Here is a 12,042-nt window from a genome sequence, read left to right as displayed (position 1 = left end):
ACACACGCACACGTGTATACACACACACACACACACACACACACACACACACACACACACACACACACACACACACACACACACACACACACACACACACACACACACACACACACACACACACACACACACACACACACACACACACACACACACACACACACACACACACACACACGGTTTGTATGTATAAAGTTCAGTGTTGCAAACAGGAGTATTATGTCTGACATAAACCCAGTCTGCCAATAACAGCTGACTGATTTTTGAATGTAATCTGTGGTCAGACTGCCATCTACACATTGCTTTGAAACAATACCACACACACACACACACATTACCTCAACTTCTCCTATCAACTGTGGTGTTGATAAAATACCTGATTTTCTTGGCTTTTGCAGCTTACATAACCATTATGCGAGCTCCCAAGTCGTCAAGGTCGGACCTCATTACTGCTGCAGGTCCTTCATATTAATCTGTCTTTAAAATGTTTGAAGTTGGCCCGATGCTTTAGATGTGCCTGCCAATGATTAGAGGGGAATATTTGGAGCACACACTCCAAGTTGCTCATTATTGCGACCGAGCCAGGAAGCCCTCATTAAATGCAAAGGCAGACGAAAAACAATGTGCAGTGAAAGATGACACCCGCATATTCTGGATTTCATCACTAACGTGTGGTGACGGCCCCACAGCTAGAAACATTTCATTGTTCATTCATTTACTGCCAATTAAAATAACAAAACCCAAGTCCAATCCTCACTTTTGTTTGTCAGAATGTCATTCTCAGATGGAAACATTGGACAGACTGTCCTCTGCTGCATGCTGGGAAGGACAAGACTGACTGAAAGTGCATTTCTTTCTGTACTGATTTTATGCATTTTATTATCTTAATCTTGACCAGATCAAATGCAACTTATGTAACCATAATGTAAATACTTGTTTTAATTCCCATACAGTGTGTACCATAACTCATAACCATGAAAATGACTTATTGTAACCAGACCTCTTCTTCAAGTGGTTCAAAATGTCACAAAATAGCCCTCTACACATGTCTAAAACCCTAAGATTTCAAATTTATAATGATGAAAAAAAGGGAAACATTCAAGTTTGAGAAGGTGGAAACAACACATTTGCCATTTTACTTTACAAATGACTTAATGTAGTTAATATACTAGCACAATATGTTGTTTTACTGCAAGGATTAATCATTTCAGCACCAACCGACACATTATTTGTGTTACAGCTGCATATAGACAACCAGATGTGTCTGAATCTGCCCATTTCTTTGCATTGCATTGGATGGTATGATAATTGCATTTACAACCACAACATCTTATTTTCCTCACATAATACTCCATCTGCAAGCCCTCCCATACTGGAGGCTGATAACCTCACATTTTACAACCAATGATAAGCCCGATACCGCTGAATTGGGTTTGTATCAGGTTATGCAACCTGTGCGTGGGATCCATACAATTCGGCGGTTATTTCCCCCTCAGGCGGCGTCAGGGACAACCCAAAACAGGTGGAGGAGACTATTAATCGTTGCTGTGTAGCAGATACAGATACACAGATGTACAAACACGCACACACACTGTCAAAGTAAGGGTGGTCACTAATTACAAGCAGGTGGGAACCTTGAGGAGGTTCCAGGTCAGTGAAAGCAATCTATTACATGTATGCATGAAGCTAACCTGTAAAAGAAAAAGTGTTGAAAAATACAAGTGCATTCCTCTGGATCAGTGTTGTGGCACAGAAACTCTGCCCAAGGGTCATTTAAAGCCAGCTGCAACGCAAAAGGGAAAGAAAACAAACCAAAAATTAGAATGCGAAGAATTTATCAAAGTTCCTTCGGTGTCTGCATTCACCAAAAGGGACCTCTGCCTGGGCCTCTGGTACCTTTCCTCGAATATCACTGCACACGTCACGTAGTTTATACAAAGCCAGCCAGCATGATTTAACCATTACAGATGTGTGTGTATGCATAAGGTTGTAGAGAACACATCTGTAAATCAGAGACGCTGTCGTGTCCGCGCCTTAAGTGGCTACCTGTGTTTTCCTCCCACTGGCAGATTTGTTATCTGCATCCCATAGTAGTGGAGACATTTCACTCAGAACCACAAATGTGTACTTCATGGTAGCATTAGAGCAAAAGTCATAAAATCACCACAGTCATAAGGATCCGCGAATGTCTGCACAACACTTGGAACATTTCACTGAATATGCGAAAAATATCACCTGCTGGCGGCAAGAAATAAAAAGTCAGGGGATCGCCAGAGTAAGCAGGATCCATCATCTAGGAACCATGAATGTTTGTGCAAAACTCCATGGCAATCCATATGAAAGTTGAGATATTTGAATTTGTAAAGTGGTGAACAGACATCCTCAGTTGAAGCCAGATTGATGCATCTCTCACTTTCACCGTACAGTCCTACAGCAATGGATTGCTTTACGTAAAAAGCCGTTAGTGTATAACAGAAAAAAAAAAAAAAAAAAACAAGGCTTACATGAAAGAAATTGAAAATGCCTTGGCATTTATCATACGTGCTTTCTTTAGGGTCAAAACTCATCTGCCTGGCAGGATTTTCACCCTGCACTGCTCAAGCCAGTGGATTAAAGGCTTTATAGCAGTCTTCTTTCTTAAAAGAGGATTTGCTACATTGTCTCAATTTATTGCTGTACATGGTTGTAGTAGGGATATTTCGAACTGCACTTCAAGGCAGCGTGTGGGTGCATATATTAATTTGAGGCTTGCTTTCTCTCCCATCACACACACACGCGCGCACACACGCGCAGACACACACACACACACACACACTTGTAAAGTCACCAATCATCAGATGGTGACTCATAGAAACACAGTTTTGCCAATGCGTTGCCACGGCGTTTCAGGCCAATAATGGTCACACCGATGTCAACATGGAATATTGAGCAGGAAAGGGGAAGCTGTGTTTGTTATTGGTTACATTCTCACGTGGTGCTGTCAATAAGTCACAAAGGACAATCAGAGAGGACAATCATGTGAAAGCATGCATGGCTGTCATTACTGTTCCCAAATCAGTGTGGAGTAAAAACCTAGAAGAGGCTTTTTTCTGTTCACATTAAATTGAGATTGATTCACGCAGCGCAGCAACACGTGCCCCATTGCGTGTGTCCCTGGTGCGTTTCCATAGTAATATTTCTCTCACTTCCTGGCCCTTTTGATTTGCTGTGTATGCGTTGCCACGGAAACTGACATATTCCTTTGTCCGTGGTGTTTTTGCACCATTGTCTAAAATAGAACAGAAACCGCATGCTGCAGTGCACCGTATGTCCAGATGGCATTAGTCATCTAACTGCACTGTGCGCGTCCAGTCAGCAGAGTCATCAATCTTTCCAGTTCAAGTGTTGAATCCCATAATAGAAGCCTCACATACTGTTTCACATACACAACATGCACTGGTAATAGTAACGCCAAGTTGGACATTTATTTAAACATTTAGTAACTGGTTTACAACACCCGTGCACTCTCACCGAGCTGTTTGGCTTTGATGAGCTCCACACCTAAATCACTTTCTGCATTCTTCTCCTCCTCCACATGTCTAACCGTTTGTCTTTCCGGCATTCCTGCAAAGCACATTCATGATTTAATGTGGATTATTTCTGCTAATGCAAAAGTTGCATTAAGTGTGGCAAAACTGGCAGAAAATACTATTAGTTAAGGTTGGGATTATCTGATTAGATCTGCTCAGCCAGTCCAGCAAACAACATCTGTGGGGGGGTTCGACAGTTCTAATAAATACAGAGGCAAACAAATGATGGCAGTTATGTAAAGGCATAGCAACTGACTGTATTTTGGAGACAAACAGGAGTTAAAGGATTGTGACAGTAGCTGCATGGCAGATTTGTCTCCATAGAGGCTATTCAAACAGTGTTACATCTCACTAAATGTCCACGTCATGAGGTCCCAGATAATGAATGCTTTGGTTGTATGTTCTACAGGCCACAGCTAGGCTAAGTGCTACGGTGCAATGTGCGTTTTCAGTGCGATGTGTGGTCGAGTGACATGTGATCTCATTAAAGTCCACGGGGTGAGAATAATATTCAGAGATTGGTCACGACAATGCTATCCATGTATGCTGTAGCTCATTAACTCCGCTGATGGAGCCAAACAAATGAGCATTTTCTATGGTGTATAATAGTAGCAGACTATCATTATCTCAAGAGTGAGAAAATGACCTCCCGATTAGATGACTGCTATTAGATGTGAGCAGTTTTCTTACAGGGGATGATAAGAAAAATGAATATCTACTGTTTAAAATGAAATCATGAACTCAAAAGGACTTTTCACCAATCAGCTGCTGTGTTTATGTCTGCTGCTGTTAAGGCCAGGCTCGGATGTCTGACGAGGTAAACTTGGCCGTCGGCTCGAAAAGCTTGAAGGCCAAAATAAATCCCAAATCCCTGATTTTTGCTCCATTTAGGTGAGTGATAACAGCCAATACATTTCTTATGGGGGGGACGGGGTTTTAGCAACCTTGTCCTTGTTCATGAGTGAAGCTCAAACAGAGCGGGAGATGGACAGGCGGTTCGATATGGCGTCAGCAGTGATGCAGGCGTTTTACCGGACCATCAAAGACAAAGCTCTTTATTTACTAGATCATCTGCAGTCCATCCCTCACCTATGATCTGCATTGTAAACATCATCTTATCATGTAATTGCACTTGACCATGCATCCAAATTACAGGTCAAGAATGTTAATTCTAAAACCAACATCTGGTAAAGAAATATAACATGTGATAACACAGTGGTTGCAGATGTGGTGTGCCTTTTTGACCCCTTCAAAAATATATAGACACACATCCTCTTTGACGGAGACAAGTGATACAGGAATCTACTTTGTCAAAAGCCAAACCGTGCGGGGCAGTTTTGGAACGCCTCGGTTTGTACATTTGAATGGGCGTCCCCCTGCGGTTCACGCAGGCTTTCAGCTCATTGTTGCCAGAATCCAGCAGTGATACCAGCATTTAGTCCGGCCTCTTCACCCTGCTGTCAGCATTCCACGGGTTTCATAGGCCGACACTCAAGAACTGAAGCTCATCCATCCCCTTCAGAAATCCTGCTGGGCAGAACCAGCTTGACCGCGGAGAGGCCTCTTATTTAACTTTTCCAACTGTTTGTCTTTGCTTTTGCAGCGTGTGTGAGTGCAGGCGTGTGTGAGTGCAGGCGTGTGAGTGCAGGCGTGTGAGTGCAGGCGTGTGAGTGCAGGCGTGTGAGTGCAGGCGTGTGAGTGCAGGCGTGTGTGCGCGCCCCCTCAAGCTGCGTGTGAGGTCAAGCGGCAGAGAAAAGTGTTTCCTCGGCCGGCGATAAGGAATTGCATACACACAAACAGTTGTGCTGGATGACATGCTCTGTCAAAAAAAAAGGGGGGGGGGGCAACACGCAACTTGTTTTTTGCCGGACTTGTGACAAGACCTCATTCACACACACTCAGGTGGCTCTCCAGGTTGCCTTGTGTCCACATTCTGTTTTTGCTGCCACGGCTGAACGATGGCTCTGTTGCTTCGCTGAGCTGAGCTGAGTGGGGTCAAATAACAAGAGAGCTGACAGCGGGAGAAATCACTTCAAGAAAATATTGTTGATGGAGGCTAAATCGTGACAGGAGAAGTGACATAAAGTCTTCAGTGTGTCTCAGAGAAGCCCATTTTTTCTCGAAGACGTGAAGAATAAACATCACTCCAGAGGGCAACGTGATGAAATTGTATTTTTTCAAAGATATAAACTGATGTAAAATGGTTTATCTCTGCTTGTGGCAGCACAAAATGAAGACCATAAACACAGACACATTAGAGTGCACTTGTAAGCCCTCTGTCTGGATAAGGCATTAGATAAATTGCAGCAGTCTGTCCTCTGTCTCTTCCTGACCTCTCTTCTCAGTAGACAGAGGAATGCATGACCAGAGATTCAGATGACTCAAACGTTCATCAAAGCCAAAGCGCTCTCTGGGTCTGCGGCAATTCATTACAATTCACTTTGATTCGACTCCACCTTGATCACGGATTAAAGCCAAAGTTGCAACGTAGACCTGTCTGAGGATGAAAAATGAGCGCGGTGACTCAGACTGCTTCCTATACGCTCTGGCCTCATAGTGACCTCACCTCCTCATATGCATTCTCAACGCCGGTTATGTGTGTGGAAAGCGTATTGCAAATCCATCAGTGCGAGGCCACTTCATGTCCTCACTTGCTCTTTTTCTTCTTCTTTCCATCTATGCCTGTGTACTTCAACTGTATACATTCAGTTCGGCTCATGTTCCACTGTTGTAAAAGGACCATCCTGCACACACGTATTTTGCAGACTTTTCACATAATGCTCTTTATCTTTTTGGACTGCGTTTGTTGTACTACATGTTCTCAAATATAATCTACTCTCAAACTCATGATCTATGAGAATCACAAAAATGTTTTTTCTAATCCTTTTTTTATGACTCAAAGAATGCAGAGGCCAAGGGTTTACTTAGTTTCACATGCATCAAGTCCAGGGAACCTTAATGTGCTTCTCTTGCAAAGAAACATTTTTCAAGATTAAAAAAACACTCGTTACATTCTATTCGTACGTTTTATGTTCTAATCTTTGTGCTAACTTTTGCCTCCCTCAGGGTGACTTCACCTGGAGCAGCCTGTCGGGGCGGAGCGTGCGTCTGACGCCGGTTGCCATCCAGAGCCTGTCGGAGCTGGAGAGGGCCAGGCTGCAGGAAGTAGCCTACACCCGATTACACCAGGACTATGATCTGGGATGTCAGATTACCATGCCGAAAGGTGGGAGAATGTGTGTGTCGGAAGTTAAGTGCCAACATAATCTGGTTGGTTCCAAATGGGTGGGATTATAGCATCCTTCAGATAGCATCAGCCTTTCAAGACGCTGACATTTATGCGACTGTTAACCACTGTCAAAACACATCTGTGAACTGTTCTGTGAAGAAGACGCCACCCATTTGAAATTCTTAACTAGTTTGCTTTGTAAGCTTGCGCAGCTACTTCCAAGTGTCCCATAAAGTAAAGCCAAAGCTCGAGCCACTGACCACATCCGCTCGTCAAGTATATTTAAGGGAAGTCATGTAGGGTCTATGTTTGGGGAAGTTGTTACAACACATGGATTTAGATGTAAACCATTGAGATCACGTGCTTCCTGTTACACCCCACACACGACTCCCTTTCCGCTGCAGTTGGGGCTCAGTGCTGTCACCCCGCTTGTCACCATGTACAGGCTATTAAAAGTTGTTTTTGGGCCTATCTAAAATCAAACGACTTTTTTTGGTCACTTATAGCAAATCATTAAGCGAATAAGGGTTAGGAAAATGGCAAAATTGGACAAATTAGTGCAGATATAGCAGGCATGGGCACTGCTCTGAAACTGGTTGAGTCGGTGGTTTGTTTCCCACTGGGCCCGCCCATGCTAAAAATGTCTACATGAATCACAGTTTATAGAAAAGGATCAGACTCAGAGTTTGGTTAATACATCATGTATTTGGTATCGGATGAGTAGCGTTGGAATCAAGAGAGACCCATATATTCCAACTTCTACTCCCTAATACGCCCCAAATACTATGGATCCTCCATTTCTCAAAATGCAACTCAATGGCATCTTTTGTTAGGTTTCCCTTTCCTGGTAACTGCCCATATCTTTGCTCCCAGTCTGTAACAGGCCTCCTGTTAAACTAAATTGAGGTCTTAAGCCAAAACTGAGATGACCTCATCAGCCGTGTTTTCTCAGACTTCAGAGAGCTCCCTCCAGAGACACAGAAAACATTATTCAACTGTGTTACAGGTTTGAGTAGTTAAGTAAACTGAACTTCATGTAAAATGATGAAACCCTCAGGTGAGCCAGGCTTATTTGGAACAGAACCTGCTGTAGGTGTTTGTGACCACATTTTTTGTGCTCACTTGTGGTTTTAGCTCCAAATTAAAGTATTTGTTTCAGTGGTTCCCAACCTTTTTGGCTTTTGGCCCCACAGACTGAACTCATGTCAAAAAGTATTTTTTCCTCACTCCGATTAATTTTTTAGAGGCCCGAGAAGGAAAAATTATCCAATTAGTCTGATTAGTATAAAACTCGAAAAAAAAAACATGCTGTACATTCCTCTCAATCTAATGACCCTCCAGATCTCTGACCCCTTGGGGGGTCCTGACCCCCAGGTTTGGATCCAATGATCTCAAAAATCTGACGAATCAGTTGGTTCGTTTACAACCAACACTTGTTTCTTGCCCCACACAACTTTGTTATAGTCATTCAGCTATGTTTCCAGACCTCAGCAATTACTTTGCTTCAAAATATTGTTCTCATAATCGACAGAAATGAGACCCAAATTTGTATTAAACCAGAATTATTCTTTCAGCTCAGAAGTCTGTGCACACAGATGCACGTCAGGCAAGTGTGCAGCTTCTTTTCCCTGCACTGTATATGAGTGGCGTGGCTGCCGTAGGTATAGTGCTGGATTAACCAGGGCCTTGCATTCCAGCTGAAGGTTAAAGCTCTCCCTACCATGATTTAATGCGTACTTGTCTGTGTTGCTTATGAATTCCAGAGCCCCCAACAGCCACCATGTGCTAGCTAGGGAAATATTCCAACTCGTGTGTATGAGTTTCTTGTGCGTGTGCTATTTCAGCACCGCTAATGTGGGCTTTTCGGACCTGCTGTTTCTCATATTCATCCCAGCGCCATGGGGTCATGTTTCTAGTGTTTCTTCAAGACCGAAAAACAGATTGACAGAACCGAAAGAGAGACAAAGAGGGATGGGGCGATGGTGCACTGACACGGGGAAAAAGAAGCAGAGGTCCATCAGACGGTTGCACAACCGGTTGGGAGTTAGATTGGGAAGGTTTGGAGGTTCGGGGGATTTCCGTACGGCTTTGGGAGCCATCTGTCAAAAATCCAAACCATTTCCTATCTCTGCTTCTCACGTCTCACTCCCTCTCTCGCTGCCTTCACAACATCTGCTTTCTTTCTCCCATCTCACACCACCCTCCTCACCGTTTCCCACCTATTTTTCCCTCATACATACACCCTAAGACTGACTCCAAGCTGAGAGTCTTAAAAGGACACGTACCTTTCTCATATATCACCACGGTGGCAATAAATTGATTATCAAAGAACAGCAGCCTTGCTGAACTTGTTCAGATTTGTCAGAGATGGTTGGACACATGGAGAAACTGAAGCTGCTCCCTAACGTAGCGGGCTACCACCGCGCGTGCTGTTGGGGCTGGATGAAATTTCCTGAACCCTACAAGTGACTCATTTGATACAGCTGAAAGGAACATCTGGGGGGGTTCAAACTGAGGTTGCTAAACTAGCAGACCAAAGCGAAGGCTCACTCAACGGGTTCACGATGATCTGATGTGTAAAAGAGTTGGTTCTGTGATACCAAAAAAAAACAGCAGAGTGACCGAATGACGGCACTAAAAGCTGCTGAGGTTTCACAAACTGACATCCTGGCTCGAGACGAGCTCTCTGAGACTAAGCTGCATGTGCCACGATTTCCAGATTTCCCTGGTCATTAATCAAGAAGTTCAGGAGTCATTCATCATGTTGACAGCTGACAAGTGGCTTCCCTGCTTTCAGAGCACGGATGTAAAGCATTCACGTAGACAAATATAAACGCGCATGGCATTGTGAAAGTGGGAAAGCCGGCGTAAATAAACAATGCGAGTGATTTAATATGTTGTTCCTGCTGGCTAATACCGTAGCTGAACCTGTCTGACATTTCAGTTCAATGGATTTGAGTTCATAGACAGCTTTCCCCCCATGGCTAATTTATGTCTGCATTCCCGACATAACCTTATTAGATATAATAGGCGAGATAAGATACAGCCGATATGGAAACCATTTGTTTCACATGATTTATTTTCTTGTTTTTTTTCCACCGCAGATGGACAGAAGAGGAAAAAGTCGCTGAGGAGGAAGTTGGACTCGCTAGCAAAAGAGAAGAGCAAAGACAAAGGTACGCCAACTTCTTTTCACACTTTGCCAGTTCGCAGGGTTTTTATCTCTCCATCTCTGCTGTGGTCTCCGACCCTCAGGCAGGTGAACAGCGAGGTTATAAAACCACTTTCTGTTTACTGGGCTTTGACAGTTTATATTTAGCTTAAGTGGAGGGACTCCATGTAAGGCAGGGGTCACCAACCTTTTTTAAACTGAGAGCTACTTCAAGGGTCCGAGTAGTACGAAGGGCTACTCATTTGATACAAACTTCCTGAATAACAAAGTTGCACAGATCACCTTTTTGTTTGATCACATGTCAGTTAATTATTCCTCACAATAATTATTAATAATGATTTCCACAACAATGATGGTATAGCTACAAACATGCAACTTTTATTTCTGTTAATCTGAAAGTCAGAGGTATCACATCTCTGATATTTTTGTATCAGCACATGATCAAAGCCGGTTACTTTTGCACATAGCGCCTGTTGGTGAATGATGCAGTGGTAATGTAGAAATTTTGCGAAGTCTGGGTCACCTTTGCATTGCGCAATGAAGCCTGGCTCTGAGAAGCGGCCACTCTGCTGCACTAAGCAAAGCATATTTGGCAGGAGAGAGAATCTCAGTCAAAAAGGGAGCCCAGCTGCAGAGAGGAGCAGGAGGCTAAATTAATTGTGCTTTTCTCATCAAATGAGTGCTGATCCCAGGTCTGGTTTACAACAAATACACGTGGAAATGTCAAAAATACACAGCAGTGGCGGCTGTTGCTTTTCTCATGTAACGTGGTACAAATGAGTAAATACGGCTTTAGGTAAGTTACATAGAATCACTTAAGCCATACAGTTCATAAACGTAGCAAGTAGGCAAACAGTATCCAGAAACCAAGTAACTCAAGCAATTTGCATTATTTGTCAAAATCAGTGACACAAAAAAACTTTGTTTATATATATATATATATATATATATATATATATATATATATATATCTTTGGAGTTATTAAAGTTATTGAAATTGAACGTTTGTCAGCATTGGACACAATGTACTTGTAAAAGTATGAGAAACAGCTGTCCAGTTTTATATTGGAAAGATGACGAGGCTGCTACAGTATGTCACAGCTGTGTTGTCTGAAAAAAAATGCACATGCATCGGCCAATCAGAACCTGCTATTGTATATGGCAACTGAAGCACCTTTGATTCTATATTGCTCCGGCTGGTGATAATGACGAGGCAAACTTATTTACCAGACCCACATTCCTTTGTTCCGAGCTCCGAGTCTGGCTGTAGGTGGGTCGCCTGGCTCTCCCCCTCCGGAGCAGATGGCTCAGATGTACCTGTGGTCTAACCTGCCAAATGGATTCTAAGTTTAAAATTCTCCCATGGTCTCTGAATACAAGGCCCTGCATTTCACTTTGAAGCAGGCTCAGCCTTTTCTCTGCAAGAGACACACAGAGAGAAGCATGCTGGCTCCTTTGATGCAGCCACAGTAATCTGAGCTGGTGTGATCAGACCTCAGTCAAACTATATTTGCAAATAAGATTTAATATATAATCTGCTTTGGATACTTTTCTTTTTTTGCTTCAAGCAATTGTTTGTGAAAGTGTTGGTACTTGTATTGTCCTGCGTGGTAAACTAACATGTTATTTACAACTTTCCTGACTTTCTGCATGGACTTGGAGCACATCCAAACACTGCATGGACATGAATAAGAAGTAATTATTAAAATAAAGAGTAATGAAAACCAGGACTGACGCTGTAGGCCTGGAAAATGTAGATTTATGAAAATCTGACACGTGGTCTGGCTGTGGACGCACCGTGAAGAGCTTTGCATTACACTGGAAAAGCACTGTACGTTATGCGATCCAGATTGTGTGTATTTGCACGTCTCTGTGTGTGTGTTACATAAGCCCTGTTAGCGCTTTGAGGCTGCAGAGCAAATTCGTTGTGTCACAGCGTTAGTGGTCATGTTGTTCATGAACACAGCCCTCCACTTGTGGTTGTGGAATGCATCTCGCTTTCTCTCCCTCCGTTTTCCTCTGAACACACACACACACACACACACACACACACACACACACACACACACACA

The 12,042-nt window shown here is 43.2% G+C and overlaps 1 protein-coding gene across 2 annotated transcripts in view; it reads left to right on the top strand.

The window, feature by feature from the left end:
• Positions 1 to 12,042, top strand: part of LOC116385935 (rho GTPase-activating protein 6) — a 54,992-nt gene that overhangs the window by 35,129 nt on the left and 7,821 nt on the right. For both annotated transcript variants that reach the window (XM_031851714.1, XM_031851715.1), the window contains exons 2-3: positions 6,636 to 6,795; positions 9,903 to 9,974. In XM_031851714.1, coding sequence (XP_031707574.1) covers positions 6,636 to 6,795; positions 9,903 to 9,974 — 232 coding nt within the window. The remainder of the gene's footprint in view (positions 1 to 6,635; positions 6,796 to 9,902; positions 9,975 to 12,042) is intronic.

This window comes from Anarrhichthys ocellatus, unplaced genomic scaffold (assembly GCF_004355925.1).
Source record: "Anarrhichthys ocellatus isolate YVR2014 unplaced genomic scaffold, GSC_Weel_1.0 scaffold12, whole genome shotgun sequence".
NCBI classification, from domain to species: domain Eukaryota; kingdom Metazoa; phylum Chordata; class Actinopteri; order Perciformes; family Anarhichadidae; genus Anarrhichthys; species Anarrhichthys ocellatus.
Note: the sequence above shows the minus strand (reverse complement) of the source record. Positions and strands in the feature narration are given on the sequence as shown.